The following is a 17,154-nucleotide window of genomic DNA, read 5'->3' as shown; positions in this document are numbered from 1 at the left end:
TTGTGAACCTTGTTTACAAACTTGGAATGTGTTGGATTCAGTACTAGCCCAGTGAGAGATTCTTGTGGATCATCCCCATGATGTGCTCAACTTCAGGATCTCGTGCCTCGACATCGACTTCGACTTGGGTTTCTACATCGGCATATTTGTTTGCTTTTGTATTCATTGATGTATTGATCCTAGCTTGCAAGCCCGTGGATTGTTCCTAAATAAATTCCTGAAAGGAGGGGGACCCCGCTCAGTGTGTGTCCTGTCCAAAATTCCCTAAACCCTTCTCTCTCCCTTTCTTATCTTCTCTCTCTATCTTTCTATCTCTTGGATACGTGGTGGAATCTGTCACAACACGCCCCGTTGGGCCTACATACCGCCAAGCCGCGTTTTGGTTCCTTTGGGCAAAGCACGAAGTGCCAAGCGCAACAAATTTCTCAACGCCTCACCCACCGCGAGAAAAGGGAGTTCTATGCTTGGAAAGAGGATGAATTATAACGACACTTCTTAGGGCCGAACTACAAAGAGGTTTGGAGGAAACTCCAAGAACATCACCCCCCCCCCCTCCACCTATCATATGTCCAGACATATGGCACTCCTATGCACGCTACCTCTATCATATCCCCCCATCAGCCACCTCTTCCCCCACCACCAACTCCCCGGCCCACCACCTCCACCTTCTTCACAGAGGGCATGGTCCTCAAGGCCATCCATAGAGTACGTAATGGGCGGGCCCAAGATCATGAAGAACTCACTGCCGAGAACATCTCACATGCCGATGATACCCTGGCGCCCCTACTAGCCTACACGTTCAATAGAGCCCCTCGTGCAGGATTTCCACCCTCTTGGTCCACTAACACCATCACCCCCATCCTCAAAGCCGGAGAGATCAACTTAATCCTAATAATTATATGACGATGCCCCAAATAGATGATTCTTGTTAAAAGTAGGCCTGCCCCCAAGTATTGCCCTTTTATACCAAATAAGCAAATAGTGTACATTGGACTGTTACAACTGTTGCTTCAAATTTATTCATAACGAGTATGCAAATGAACATCTTTTTAGCTAAATGTTATGAAGAGCACATCAATTAAGGACCAAAAATGTGTTGTGACCACCATGCTAAAAGACAAAAACTATAAATCTATAGTAATCTGATTATTGTTAATTAGCCCAAGGCACTGGAATTGAAATATTCTTGATACACAATTGCAAAGAGGTCGAGACAATAGAAGTGCATTGAGAGCAAAGCACTAAAGAAAGTGTGAAAAGATAATCATCCATAGAGTTACCTATCCAACGGCATTGCCTTGCTCTCTCCGGGTAAAACCATAGGTCCTAGAAGACAACTACTTCCAAAGAAATCAACCATGGACTCAGCTACCTCCAGAGCCAAGTACTTTTGCTCAACAACTGCAGAAGTAAAGGAGCCGAAGAAAAACATTAAGAATCTATCCACGGGCATCTCTGCTTCGTTCAAGGGAAGCACACAAACAATAATGACAAATAAAATGTGATCTTTCAAACAAACTGATACACATTCCAAGATCTTAATAGCAAACAAAGAATAATGACTAACCAACTCGACCCTGTAGAATCTGCCCGATGCCACTCCGCATGAATTTTAGCCAATTTGGTTCAGAACTTCCTCCCTTCTCTAAAGATATCTGGACCTGTTTAAATAATTTGTCTTGATAGAGCCTCAACTAGAACAATTCACGTACAACATCGTACTCTACATGAAAAAAAATGTAAGATCAAGTAATTATGACTCCAAGATCATAAATTACGCCTTTTTGGTAAAGTGATAAACAATAAAATATCATGTTTTAATGCAATCTAGAGTAATGTGGGTGCGTTTCTAACCGAAAAAAAGTTAAGAAAATGACTACCGAAAGCTGTGGGGAGCAGAGTGTTCGAAGAAGAAGTAAAATGTCAAGCTTGAAAGAGCCTTGCCCGGACGACAAAAGTTCTGCAAGAACTGGGATCTGCAACAAGAGAGTTTTGCAAGTCATATAAAAAAGCAATGCAAAAGTGCTAGAACAGTATAACCAACAACAAAGAAGGCTACATAAAAAGGATTTACAACCAATTTTACTTAGAAATATACACTTGTATGGACAACATGGAGCGCTATCTCACAGTAGATATGATCCTGGCTGCAGATTCAACAATCTCTTGCTCAGGCACATTGCGGCTCAATATTAATTGTGTGATCTTAACACTTGAATGCAAGGATGCCAAATCTGCAAAAAATAAGGGGAAAGGGGAGGGAATCATTGTAACCCATAAAACGAGCCAAAAGATGATGTGCATGACTAGTAAGAAAGCAAAAAGATGATGTGCATGACTAGTAAGAAAGCAAAAAGATGATGTGCATGACGAGCCTTCGGGCTACCATTGAGCTGTCCTTGTCACAAACATAGAATCCATTTCACTAGAGGACCCATTAACCAAAAAATTAAAAGGTGGCCTTCAACCTGGTATCAGAGATCCTCCACTGCTGCCAAGGTAGCCAACGAAATGACTCCATGCATGCTGGGGACCAAGAGGAGCTGATCATGTCACCAACACATCCTTGTCTAGGGCCATGGTTCTTGCTTATTGAGGAGTGGGCATTTTCATTTTACAGTGTGTGTGTGTGTGTGTGTGTGTGTGTGTGTGTGATCTCTAATCTACACATCATGCGTCATATGTATGTAGATCAAGAAAGGGTATTAGTTTAGGTGATCTACATCCATATCTTATGGCGTAAGGTGACATTAATCCCTAGTGGATTATTAGATAAAGGTCTTCCTGTAAGGTTCTAGTGTTAGGCTAGAATGGTGACACATCAGGGGCTGGGTGGCTCTCATAGGTGGCATGAATCTCCAGTAATCAAGACACCTCCCTATTGTGTAGGAGAGGTGGAGAAGATCTAGGAAAGGTGGAGAGGAAAGTGGATCTAGGCGCCTAGCTCATGGAAGCCTATATATTCAGTTAGCTCATGGACGCCTATATATTCAGTTAGCTCTTGCTCACTAGTGAGTGTGTAGAGAGGACTGTGGTGTAACCTCCTTTGGTTGATATAATTATGTGTGATCCTTAGTGGAAACTATGCTCTCTTGTCTTTATGAGTTAATCATTGTGTTAGGTCTCATTCATTATGGTTAATATCATTATACTTAGTGCTTATCAACACTTAGTGTGTATGTGAGTGTTAATCCTAGCTTAATGCTTAATCCATTTGCCCACATTGAATCAACTCTCTCATTTCCAACTATTAGTATCTATTGAAATTTAGGGTTAGGGTTTACTACACAGACTCACTATGGTGGCTTGAAGATGTCCATGGTGTGTAGCGAGAAGGAGATAGAGAGAGAACAAAGCTCTTAGAAAGAAAGAAATAAAGAAAGATATATTAAACATCTACTAAAGACCCAATGGGCCTATGAGACCAACGTGATACAATAATGTCCATGGCATATCTCATCATGGAATGGAAAATAAAATGCAACCATCAACAGGTTATGAAAGTGATGCATACCTAGATCTTGTGTGCAAGTTACGCAAAGCCTTGTATGGCTTGAAGCAAGCACCCAAAGCATGGTCAAACAAGATCGGGGAGCATCTTGTTACCATTGGATTTTAGCTATCCAATGTAGATTTTTCACTTTATGTGAAAAAGACAGATAAAGGGATCATGCTATTAGTCATTTATATGAATGACTTGAAGTGATGCTGATATACATGATGTCAGGAGGCTTTTGGGGTAGAAATTTGAGATGAAGGATTGTAGTCCCCTAACAAGAGAACGTCTCCATGCTCGGAGAAGTCCACTATGTCTGCATATAAGGGGGCATATTGGGACTCCCATGCTGCAACACATCGTGTGCAAAGGCGGATGTCTCATGTGAGAAGGAACATTTTGCAATATGCAAAGTCTGTGAGCCAAGGCACATCCACATAAAACGGGATTCCTTATCTCGTGTCATGTGCATCACAGATGCCATGGACATTTCCAGGGCTAGATCCAGAAGAGGCAAACAGATAAAGACCATGAACCAGTAGAAGATGGACATGGAGCAGGACTTGGAGCAAAACCTGGATCAGAGGGGCTGTCGGCTGCAAGAAAGAGGATGCTGGTTGCCAGAATAGCTGTCGGCTGACGTCAGCAGGGTGGGCAGCAGCAGGCGCATCAAGGACATGGAAGAGATCCAGTCGGCTGCATTAAAAGGATTTTAATGAACTAGTAACTGGCCGACCAGCAGTCAGCCAGTTCACTATTTATTCCAAGGGGCTATAAATAGCCCCCTTGCTCAATGTCTTAGGCATTCTCTCCCACTAGGGGAGTGGATCCTTAGAGGTCCCATAGGGGACAGAATTTAGGGTTAACCACCTTTTTATGAAGGCAGCCAAGGGCTGCAAAGATATGTACCTTTTTGTACCATAGTATATACTGAATTTCCAGCACTTCTCTCTCTCTCTCTACTCTCTCTCTACCTGCGTTTTTGCATCAGATGGTGCGTTTTTGCATCAGAAGGTTTCCAAGAGTGTTTAGGGCTGAAAGAAGACTCCCCAGAGCTTCCGCGCGTTACATCTCGTTTGACCACTAAGAGTGCTCTATGTAGGTGAGGCTTAAACAGGCAGGCCACACCTCCTGAGCCACATACCTCCCCACAAGTACGAGCGTGGACCCTAAAAGCAAACTCCGACACATATCCTGACACCCCGCTGGGTAGCCCTCTCTTGGGGCTTTGGTGAGTCTCCGTGTAGAAGACGATGTATGCATCTGGGTAGGTCTCTCCGAAAGCACAAGGGTCAAACCATAGCGTCCCATTGCAGTTCCATGTGGCCATGTGACGCATGTCTATGGCCTCCCAGATCCCACCCCATCCTGTTGGGCGTCTCTCTATAATGATGACATGGCCATCTCTATAGACAGCCGGCCTTCCTTCCTTCCATGACTTGACCCATCCCAATTTTCCTGTGTTCCGCCCGCAAGGGAGTGAGGTCACCATTCAAGATTATCTTGGTGAAGCGAAGGATCACCCTCTTGGATAGGAAGGTTGGGCAAGTTCCATGTCTTTGCCTCTCATGGGTCAAGTCCTTCCTTGACTGCCAGCATCCACGAAGAAAATCCCAACGATGCCCATTTTTTTGCATAATGTATGTCCATCCTCTTTCGGGGAGCTTTCCACGGGAAGGCTGGTGACTCGCACGTGTAGTGCCCGGGATTGCTTTTCCTCTTCAAAGGTAGCCATCATGATTGTATTTTGATGTGGTTGGGCCAGTTTATTCTTCTTGGAGACCTCCCACTTGGAGGTCCCATCAAGGTCTTTCTTTGCTACCCGACTTGGTGGTAGCATCAAGCTCCTCCTTCAGCCCGGCATTTTCTACCTTGATCTCTGACTTGGTGGCTTCCACCTTATTGTGAAGCTCCTTTGTGATTTCTTATTTGGTGGGCTTCCACGCTTTAGTAACACTAAACCTGCATGAGATATACATAACAAACTTATTGAAGCGAACTACAATCGTCAAGCTGTAACTACTCCCTAATTTCTTGGGATTCATATTGTATAGCTGGGCTACCTGGTGCACTCTGGTCCCATGGTTCTTGGTCTCTCTTGTCGTCGAAGCTCGCCATAGCAGGAAAAAGCACTTCCTTCCGGAGCGCAATTTGACCATCCACACTGTGTGTGGGAGACGTCCGGAGGCTTCCGGAGGCCGGAAAACCAACCGTCCTTCGAGGGACAAGAGTCACTCTGAAAGGGGTAGTCCACCTGCGTCTGAAAACCAACCACACGAGTGAAAAATTTCTAATTTCTTTGCTGAATCTTTGCACTTGAAGTAGGCTTTGATACCACTGTAGCATGCGGAAGCTTCGGAGAAGATTGGTAACTTCAATGCTCAGAAATCAGCACTCTTTTCGCGACGGAATTAACGGACAAAACTGAATGAAGCTGTGCAGAAAATAGAGAGAGAGAGGGAGAGAGGAGAGGACACAGTATTGGGTCCCAAATACCCTCTGTAGGGCCCCCACCACGAATGGTGTATTTGCTTTATTAGAATGATGTAAATCTGAGAAGAAAATACAGAAAACCTTGACCTTTCTTGGCTGAGAAATCTCTGCCCTTGACCTGCAGTCCTTCACCCCTTTGCGTTAGCAAGCCCTTGGCTGTCTTGGCCCCTTGGATTGCTTGAGCACTTGGTGAAATATGAGATAACACAACTGAATTATGGCTCACCTATTTATACTCCTCCCCAACAGCAGTCAGCCAGTCTATAACCAGGCGGCCAGCAATAAAAGTCCCACGACTGAATATTTCAGCATTAAATGCTGAAAATTCACATAAAAAATCTGCACTTTTCCCCCTTGTTGGCTGGGCATCATGCACTTGAATCTAGATGGGCTGGACCCTGAATATATGCTGTTTTGGGGGACTGGGCAGCCTGTATGGGCTGCCCCAACTTTGCCCTACAGCCCTCATAACACTAGATGTGTTGTTGGCTGCCCCTAGGGCTGTCCTACAGACCTTCCATGGCTGGTGGGTTCAGCCAGGGCCTTCCAAGCCCTCATGGGGGTGGTTTCACACTATCCCCATGCCCACACTAAGACTTGGGGTAGCCCTATGGGCTGGCCCCTATTCCTAAAAGCAAACCCTAACTATCTACACAATGATCTAGCGTCCGGTACCATACCAGATACACAGAATCACTAACATCATTCCAGAGGGAGACTCACAGCGCGGACTGGCACTGTTTCGTGTGCAGGACAGTGCACACCTGACCTTGGACTCCTCTGCAGGACAATGCACACCTGACTTCGGACGACTGAGATGGATCCCTGGCTGACTTGTCCCCGGACTGGGCACACATGGGACCAGTTTACCATCCCAGGTCCTGCACCTTCTGTACAGATATGTCTACGTGGCATCCAAGTGCGGGATGCACGTGACAAAAGGTCTGTGTATTGAGTTTCTGTCAGAGCTCCGGAGATACAAGGCAGACTTAGCCATAATGAAGCCTAGCACTAAGGATCGTAATAAATAGAAGCTGGCTGAATTCTGATTTTCAGAATTGAAAGTCTCCATTCAAGCTAGAAGAAGAAGAAGAAGACTATTTCTAAAGATTGAAGCTGTGGAAGAATCATCTTGGCTCCGGTTGCTACAAGTTCTATGTGGGAGAACCCTTGGGAAGTACTAGGGCATTCTCCTAAGGCTGATTTTCAGCCACTAGATGGGTGATCTCATTAAGTTAAGCTACATTTGCAGAAATCGGGATTGCTGGGCAATCTTGGTGAAAGGTGTTGGGTACCATATTGCTAGCTTGTAGCTGGGCTACTTGTGGGCAAGTATAGTTTTGGTTGAATCATTTTGGAAGAAACGGTCGTGTATGGCTGGGCCAAGCCACCCGTTTTATGTACTTGTAAAATTCTTAATCCCTTAAAGCAATACATATCCTTCAAGGGGGGAAGAGGGCGGGGGGGGGGGGGGGAGGAGGACCTGTTAGAAGTCATCTACTGTCTATAGTATATACATATACACCAGGGCCTCTGTTGTGGGTGTGCCCGCCCTTATTAGGTGTTTTCTCATTTTTCCCCACTCCCCGTATTTTTCCCCACATTTTTCCCATTTTTTCTATGGCTTGGGAGGCAGCCCTGAGGTGGCAGGGTGACCTTTCCTCTAGCCGACTGCAGCTGTATGCATTAGTCTACTTGCTGGAGGTGGCCGACTGTGTATGACAGGTCGTGGACCTCACTGCTGCTGGCCGCCGACAGTGCTCAGCTGGCCAACTGGTGTTGCTGCTGGTCGTGGAGTTCTACAAGTCCTGTCGGCTGCCCATGAGCAAGCCGACTGCATGCTTGGGGCCATATAAAATGGCCCCACAGCCCCTTGCCAGTATTGTATCATTCCAGGATTCTTATTGTGTATATAGAGCAGAGTTACACGCCTCGACCTCTCTATCTCTTGTGCTGTTATTTTCTGCATTGCGTTTTGCTCGTGTTCCCAGATCTGGTCAACAACTCCGCTGCGCATTCTGACAGGACCAGCCCATCTTCTAGTCCCTAGTGCAGTATCATTTCTTTTCAATGCTTCCACATTGTATAATCAATTGTTATGGTTATGTATGTGGGATATGGCAGTGTTCAAAGGATAATAATCTTGTGATTTCAGTACTAAATTCTGTATGACCACGCACCCGTTTGTGACACAAGCGCACTGTGTGTTCCGCTTACCCGTGCTAGGGAGGTAGGTTTGTAATGAAACCCATAGAAATATCATGAAAAGGTACTTCCAAAATATGCAATGTTTGTAATAACCCTACTTTCTTTCCATGCGGCACTTTATTTTCTGATAAACTGAAAAATGTTGCACATAAGTGAGCACGTTGTGTGGTGGCTGGGTGATGGCCTCTACTACACCACCAACAGGCACACAAGAAGAAGACACAGTGGGATCAGAACTGGGGGACACTGAAATCCTAGCTTCAACGGCACCAACCAACTTGGCAACTATCCCCAGCCCTCCAACTCACTTAAGGGGACACCTCAACACCCTCCCTATCAAACCTGGCTGCCTTATCCAACTGTCCTCCCATGTCAGCACTGACCTCCAAAAGCTCTAACCTTCCACCTATATGCCTCTCCTGACATCCAGCTAACCAAAACATTCCCCTGGTGACACAGAAAGTGCCTGATTCTGTCTCCGAATGCCTCAACTTGTTCCTAGTCAAAAACCTGTCCTCCATGCCCTCAAAGTCTCCTCCAACGTCAGCTCACCTCGAAACCTAATTTCAGAAGTTCTTTGTACCAATCAGTTGTCCTCTGCTAACATTTCCCTGACTCCCTTCTAGTTGCTCTATCTAAGACAGACCCAGCTATCCAAATTAGAGTAAACCGACCTCTATGTCAGACTTCCTCTCCTTTTTGTCCGCTGGCACCTTTAAATACTCAGAAGACTCATACCAACCATAGCAGCTGAGACACTGCTGAAGCATAAACCAATCAAACTTCAGACCCTTCTATCGGTTGAATGTTGGCTGTCCAAACCAAAGCCCATATAGCTTCCACTCAATCCAAATAGAATTGTTCTCGTCCTCTACACGCACAGCTGACAAGATCTGACACTTACCCGACTCAGTTTGACTCTGTAAACTCTCACATGGTGATGACTAACTCAATTCTGACACAACAGACAACAGATTTGCACTCAGGGGTTCCTCCTTCATAATCTCAACCAAAACAACACAAATAAAGCACCATGGCTCATATACTCATCAAATCACACATGACTCAAGCTCAACACACTCTGTCTTCGTTGAAACAAAACCATACAGTCTCAACATCCCTGAGGCTTGGGGCTTCAAGAAAAAAGAAGAAAACACAGAGAACTCTCAGGCGTCCTTCACAGATAGACCAAAGTGACAGCTCTTCACATCATCTTCACCCACCACAAACCAGCATCCAACTGACAAGCAACAGCTACCGTCGAGCAATTCTGATCTGGATCATGTCTCTAACAAAGGTTCTGCTCAGAGAACCCAGGGGTCCCACCACCTTGGCCAATTCTCTGATATGTTGCCTCCCTCTGCTCTAATCCAATCAAAAACCCTCACACTGTTCTACAATTCATTCTTTGTAATCTTCACAAACTGTAGGTTCTTTAGCCTGCGAACTGCAATCAAGAAAATAGAACCTCAGGAGTCCACTCCACTGCAGTTAGTGCTCTCCTCTCTCCTGTGATCTCTAGCCACTGCAACTTGGAGAGTCCCCACAAAAGAACTCAATTGTGCCTCTTGAACCTCATCGCCATCTTGTTCTCTTCCAAAACCTTACGCCACCCTTCTTCCTTGGAACTTCCATGCACCTTCTATTCTCATTTCTCGCATCTGTGCAAATTTTATGGGCCACCACACCGTTTTTGCTACCTTGGCTTCATCACACGCCACCTTATGTACACATCTTCTATCTACACATTACGTTTGATTGCGGTCGGGATTCCCCTCACATATAGCCCAGCCCCCGTGGATGAAAACATTCATGTTTTCATTCCTTATTTGCTGCAACTCTCCTACCTGCCAACCTGCATCTCCATTTCCAAGACCACATGCCACAATGCTACCACAAAAACAACTACCAGCCTTGCATAAAAAAGCTTTGCTATAGCCCATCCCCCAGGATCAAATGGCATCATCCTTCTGACCTGAGGCACACACGTGTGAAAAAAAACATTTATTATACGTTATGTGCACAGAGTGTATCTACCGTGTGCAACATGCACACAAGACTAGCTTCGTGCAACATGCACACAAGACTAGCTTCGAGGCTTGGGGTAGCTTGGAGCTAGGCAAGCTGATTGGCGAGCTGGGCTAGGGATGGATTGATGGGCGGGCGCCCAAGCGGCGACACCCTGATGGGCGGGCACCCAAGTGTGGACGCCCAGTGACCGACCAAGAGCCTATAAAAAGGTGGCCAAGGTCAGTCAATTAGTCAGAGTCTCATGAGTCTTTGCGAGAGCTCTGCGGTCAGGAGCCTGGATCTAGTGCAAACGTGCACCTGCTCTGCACCAGAGGCCGGCAGCAATCTCGAGGCCCGCGAGGGTAGCTCCGTGGCGATATGGGACGTCACAGGGTAGAGACTGGTCAGTGTGTCTTGCTAGTTAGCTCAGCTCGGGGCTCGTGGCTCGGTGGGGATAGCCAGGTCTTGTGGGTTTTGCCCACAAGACCTGGCGATATGGGACGTCACAGAGTAGAGACTGGTCAGTGTGTCTTGCTAGTTAGCTCAACTCGGGGCTCGTGGCTCGGTGGGGATAGCCAGGTCTTGTGGGTTTTGCCCACGGCTGTCATAGTTGGGTGGTGAGTCAAGTCTAAACCCCCTTCATGTTTTATGGCATTGTTTTGCAAATTTCGAGTCGTGTTTCAAGACTGCTCTACAAGGAGATCCATGGGGATTTGACATTATGGCTCTTCATCTGCGCTTTTTGTACCTTCAAAACCTCATAGGTACTTACACCAACAACACCACTGTATACATTACCATTATCAAATAAAAACATAGCCTTTATGCTCTCTGTTGCAACCACACCTGACAACCCATCATGCAACACACCCACAACATCCCCAACATCATCCTCACATAAAATATGGCCCACATGGGTCAACCATTGCGACACTCACATCCTCGGGCTCAGCTAAAACACCTTCCATCTTCTCTGTCTCAAAGACGTCATCTCCCAAAATATCCAATGAAGGCAAATCATCATCATCATCACTCAAAGAAGGAAAATCCCAACAGCACTTGTCAGCTATGTCCACATCCACATTACTCTCAACAACTTCAAGTGCTTTTGTCTCCTCGCTGCTGCTCTCCAGCATCTTTAGCTTCAAGACCTTAGGCATCTCCTCAAGGCTCTCCACATCTAGCAAACCATACTCAGCTTCATCTAAGCCTTCCTGAGCTGACTCCATATCAACACATGCATCATCTCCCTCATCAGCTAGCAGCTGATCGCCATCATTCACAACCAAGTCTCCATTTTCTTCACACCCAAGCATTGCGCTAGCAGCAACTTCCTCATCATGAAACTCTAGGTCACTTGACACTGCATCCATGCTCACAGAAAAATGAGACATAACATGAATCACCATCGGGTCAGACATCCCATCTTCAACCTATACCTGCAAACCTTTTGACTCCAATACTATCATAGGCTGCATCTACAGACTCTATATCTTGAATAGTTGGTGGGCAACTTAAACCTGCACAAAACCTCAGCTTTTTCTCTTTGCTGCAAGCAATCTCAAGAGCTTCTTTCAAGCTCTTAGGTCCTTTATACTCCAGCTTCTCCCTCAAAACTGGGCTTAACAGATTGATCAATGTCTGCAACTTTATCATCCTCATATAACCACCATACAAATCAGGTAAAGGCATATCTTTAGCATGCATAATTGCTCTCTCCCGTGAATGCCATGCTTTTTCAAATCTCTGCTAGAAATCAACCACACATTCATCATCATGCATACACACAACTACCTTCCTCCAAGCTTCATTTGGAGTCAACTTCCTTGCAAACCTCTGGAGAAACTCTGCTTCCAACGATGCCCAACTGTCACTCACATCATTCTGCAAATCCTCATACCATCTGCATGCATGGTCCTCTAGAAACAAAGGGAAAGCCTTCAGCCATTCCACTTCACAATCCCTATTCCTCAAAAGGCAAAACAACTGCACCTCACATGTCTCAAAAATCTAGCTGGATCCTCTCCATCAACTCCCCCAAACCTTGGACAGTCCATGACCACAGCAAAAGGCTTGAGCTAACTCCCAAGTAGTTTCCAACCTAGCAAACAAGGCCCTAAAGAACCTTCTGATCCTCAGTGGGGGCACCAAAACGATGTCTGGTGGCTGGGTGATGGCCCCTACTACACCACCAGCAGGCACACAAGAAGAAGACACAGTGGGATCAGAACTGGGGGACACTGAAATCCCAGCTCAAAGGGCTCCAACCAACCTAGCAACTGTCCCCAGCCCTCCAGCTGACTCGAGAGGACACCTCAACACCCTCCCAACCTCCCTATCAGACCGCCTACCTTCTCAAACTATCCTCCCAGGTCAGCACTGACCTCCAAAAGCTCTGACCTTCCACCTATATGCCTCTCCTGACCTCAGCTAACATCCAGCTAACCAAAACACTCCCCAGCTGACACAGAAAGTGCCTGATTCTGCCTCCGAATACCTCAACTTGTTCCTAGTTAGAAACCTGTCCTCCAAGCTCTCAGAGTGTCCTCCAACGTTAGCTCACCTCGAAACCTAATTTCAGAAGCTCTCTATACCAGTCAGCTGCCCTCTGCTGACATTTCCCTCCCTTCTAGCTGCTCTATCTGAGACAGACCCGGCTATTCGAAATAGAGTAAACTGACCTTTGTGTCAGACTTCCTCTCCTTTTTGTCCGCTGACACCTTTAAATACTCAGAAGACTCATACCAACCATAGATCCAACCTTATAGACACCTCGCTAACAGCAGCTGAGTCGCTGCTGAAGCAGAAACCAATCAAACTTCAAACCCTTCTACCAGTTGACTTTCCAAACCAAAGCCCATATAGCTTCCACTCAATCCAAATAGAATTGTTCTCATCCTCTACATGCAGAGCTAACAAGATCTGACACTTAACCGACTCAGTCTGACTTTGTAAACTCACATGGTGATGACTGACTCAATTCTGACACAACAGACAACAGATTTGCACTCAGGGGTTCCTCCTTCAGAATCTCAACCAAAACAACACAAATAAAGCACCATGGCTCATAAACTTATCAAATCACATAGGACTCAAGCTCAACACACTCTGTCTTCTTTTTGAAACAAAATCATACAGTTTCAACATCCCTGAGACTTGGGGCTTCAAGAAAAAAGAAGAAAACACAAAGAACTCTTAGGCGTCCTCCACAAATAGACCAAAGTGACAGCTCTTCACAGCATCATCTTCACCCACAACAAACCAGCATCCAAATAACAAGCAGCAGCTACCATCAAGCAATTCTGATCTAGATCATGTCTCTAACAGAGATTCTGCTCATAGAACCCAGGAGTCACACCACCTTGGCCAATTCTCTGATTTTTTGTCTCCCTCTGCTCTGATCCAACCGAAAACCCTCACATTGTTCTGCTACTCATTCTTCGTAATCTTTACAAACTGTAGGTTCTCTAGCCTTCAAACTGGAATCAAGAAAATAGAACGACAGGAGTCCACTCCACTGTAGTCGGTGCTCTCCTCTCTCTCTCGTGATCTCTAGCCACCACGACTTGGAGAGTCCCCACAAACAAGGAACATGCAAGCTGACCAAGGCTTTGTATGGTTTCAAGCAAGCTCTCAACAGCTTGGTACTCCAGGACTGACAAGTATCTTCTCAAGACTGAGTTTATTAGAAGTAAGTGTGATTCAAATCTTTATATTCTGTATAAAAATGGTCACATTAAAGATTAATAAGTGATAAGAGATATGAAGAGATCTGTACCTGTATGTATCCTCTCAAGGTGAGGTAAGCCCAAGTGGCAAACCCTTCATTTTCTGTATAAAGGCTATTCAAGCAAGCCCAAGCAATGAGTAAATCAGTCCTACTCTTTGTGATGCAAACTTGTGAATCAATGCTTTGGTGATCGTTCAATTACTTGCTTCATTGATGAATTTATTTTTCAGAAGCTGTTGCTGTGAAAATCAGCCTCTCATGAATCCATGGGGAGCGTGGGGACGCAAACCACAGCAGGGGACCAAGTTTCTGAGAGCAGCCCATCAATGGTTGGTGAATAACTCCGCTTGGCTTCTCCTCGTAAATGAGATGGAACACAGGACTAAGAGTGGAGGGGGCTGATTTTGCCACCCAAAAAAAAAGGAAGGAAAGAGGGCAGGGGGGCCATGGTGTGGGAATAAGAGTATAACGTGCCTTTTGATCAAACAATTCAAGTAACACATAAATTAAATGTCCTTGCATTTGATTTGATGCATGTTCAAGAATGAAATAACTGATCAGAAGATCAAACTCAAAATGAGGATTCCATGGTTGCACCTATTGTTGAACTGGAAAGATATTCCATTAACAATGGCAAGGCTCCAGATTCTTGCAGATAGGAAAGCCCTTTATTGGAAGCTGATCCAATTCCAAGAAGACACTCAAGGCAATCAGCCATAATGGGATCTACTGGCCTGAAAACCACATTAATACATAAATTCAGAAACCCCCTAAGGCAAGCCACCAATAATACTGTAGTGATGCAACTCAAGAAAGAACAGTCTCACACTCAAAGGTCTCAAACCAGAATGTGATGGATAACATACTTTCTCCTCAAAATCTCCAAAAGAGTTGGAATCTTATCAATAATTTCATCCAAAGAAGCTAACTCCGGTACTCTGCAAAATGCTGAAAGAACTGAAACGGCAAGTTGTATGTAAGGCTCTTCCTGCTCCTTGGTCCTCTGGTTTGTTACTTGTACTCCTGCCTCTCCAACCAACAAGCTTAATTAAGGAGCCAAGTTGCTCAACACTGTAACATTAATGTAAGGGAAACAACATGCTATGAAGAACATTTTCCTACATGGTGAAGGTCCACAAGGGTAAGTAGGAATTGTATATGGACATGGGGATGTGTCCAACGGACATGCCAAATGTGATGGATGATTATCCCACAGACATGGAAGTAACTGTGGTAGCTTTCATGGAAGACCAGAAATAACCCTAATAGTTCTGATACGAGAGACAAGGACACAACTCTTATAGAAGACCTCGGTACACGAAGCACAAAGTTAACCAAACTGCCTGCTGCAATTGCAAGTATGCCTGTCAACCTCAAAAATCAAAAGAACTAAAAATATATTGTGTGATGACCCAACATAAAAGCAACATAGAGACAAACCGGATTTGAGTAGTCTGTTTATGAACTGGACACCCACGGCATTGAAGATTTGTAGAATAGAATCCTTATCATCTCCTTGTACATACTTTGTGGCAAGTAGCAACCCCACCAAGCGTTGCTCATCAGTGCTCCCTTTTAGGAAATTTAGGCAGCTCTCTAGACCTCTAGCAGAATCCAGGTCCTTCCAAAAGAAATAAGAACACAAGAAAATTCATGAATTGAATAATTCTCTCAAAATTAATCATGTTAAAGCTAGTAAAGATATCATTTATGAGCCAAATCAAATAACAGCACAAAGAGTGGAACTTCCAAAAAAAAAAAAAAGGAGGGAGCTTGTATAAACCATGACAAGTATAGCTTTACACAAACAAGCTTACATTAGCATACTTATAATTACTACACCACCATTACTTGATCATGGCATAAAGTGGTTGTAAAAGTCCACAAAAAGCCAGTTGGCTTCACATTTGTGACCGTCCTCACATATTGTATGACTTTCTAAGTACATCTAGCAACATGGGGTCTGGTTGAATTTGTTCAAGAGGCAAAGGCTCCGAAAGTGGCTCTTTCTGAGGCCACTTATGAGTTCAGTCAAAGTCTTTGTTGGAGGATTTGACGTTTCCTTATTGGTTCTATGATTGGCTATGGTATAGGGTTTGGGATACGCTCAAGCGGGGTCAGTGGTTCGTACTCAACCACTGACTTAAGTACAGGCTCTAGTTCAGCTTGCACCTTCCTCACAAGCTCTTAGGCTTGTTTCATTTGCTCCTTCTCCAATACAAGGTTTGGGGCACTCTTTCAATTTCTTGGGACGCTATAAGCCACGACTAGCCGTTGGCAATCCACCTCCTCCTCATTTGTACTTAGCCATTAAATGCCCTCTTATACATCATCTAAATTATTTGCACATGCCAATTACTACTTACACCTAGCCATAAATATCTTTTGCACTCGTTAAACCATATAAGTATAATGCCAACGCGTAACGCTTTGGCCTGCTGAGGTGCAGGTCCACTAATCTCTTCCCCAAAAAAAAAAAAACAGCACACATATGTATAAAACGTGAAGAAAAGACACACAAATAAGCTTACACATACTGCGACTTGAGCTTCTTTTTCCGAACCATATCCATGGGGAGGAGAGTGAGTAATTACCATCGTTACTTTGCGGGTTGGGCCACCTTTGGTCGCCTGAAATGGAGGGAGAAGAGATCGTGAAAAAACAAAAAAAAAAGTATAAAAAGGCAAGGCCATTAAATATGAACGCTAGTTTTGCCTTCGGGTGTGTACCTGCCATGTGGCATTTTCTTTAGTCCACTAGAACTTGTGAATGTGGCTATTTTTTATTTTTTTCTCATAAAGGAGACTCCTATTAAGTATGAAAAATTTTACAAAATGGAGATTTCACACCAAGCAAGGTGGCTATTTTTTATTTTTTTCTCATAAAGGAGACTCCTATTAAGTATGAAAAATTTTACAAAATGGAGATTTCACACCAAGCAAGGTGGAGATCTCAACCAATCAGGAACTCTGTGCTGCCAATAGGGTCCCGAATGAGAGGATGTGAAAAAGATACCAATGTCCCACTCTCTCATAAGCTGGCCGCGCTTCCTCCCCGCGCAGCCATTGAAGATCCCTGGATTCTGGCCCAGGTAGCCATAATGGTGTGAATAATATCACTCCAAATCCTACAAAGACACTGAGAAACAAGAATGGGAGTACCCTCAATTGCCTCAGTGCATCTAGCCTTCCAGATATTCCACGCTGAGATGCTAGCA

At 44.8% G+C, this 17,154-nt stretch overlaps 1 protein-coding gene across 3 annotated transcripts in view; it reads right to left on the bottom strand.

The window, feature by feature from the left end:
* The window catches only part of LOC147621778 (neurochondrin family protein), a 127,860-nt gene extending 111,199 nt beyond the window's left edge, over positions 1-16,661 (bottom strand). The window contains exons 1-8 of one of the 3 annotated variants that reach the window (XM_086822784.1): positions 16,532-16,661; positions 15,378-15,558; positions 14,804-14,960; positions 14,535-14,671; positions 2,131-2,234; positions 1,881-1,976; positions 1,568-1,661; positions 1,281-1,401 (exon numbers count right to left, since the gene is read on the bottom strand). In XM_086822784.1, the coding sequence (XP_086678910.1) occupies positions 1,281-1,401; positions 1,568-1,661; positions 1,881-1,976; positions 2,131-2,234; positions 14,535-14,671; positions 14,804-14,960; positions 15,378-15,558; positions 16,532-16,630 (989 nt within the window). In that variant the 5' untranslated portion in view covers positions 16,631-16,661. Of the gene's footprint in view, positions 1-1,280; positions 1,402-1,567; positions 1,662-1,880; positions 1,977-2,130; positions 2,235-14,534; positions 14,672-14,803; positions 14,961-15,377; positions 15,559-16,474 lie in introns of all 3 variants that reach the window. The other 2 variants (XM_086822783.1, XM_086822782.1) reach the window with 2 other exon arrangements.
* Between the last annotated feature and the right edge of the window lie 493 nt (positions 16,662-17,154).

This window comes from Cibotium barometz, chromosome 29 (genome assembly GCF_041138505.1).
Source record: "Cibotium barometz isolate CiBa-2024 chromosome 29, ASM4113850v1, whole genome shotgun sequence".
NCBI classification, from domain to species: domain Eukaryota; kingdom Viridiplantae; phylum Streptophyta; class Polypodiopsida; order Cyatheales; family Cibotiaceae; genus Cibotium; species Cibotium barometz.
Note: the sequence above shows the minus strand (reverse complement) of the source record. Positions and strands in the feature narration are given on the sequence as shown.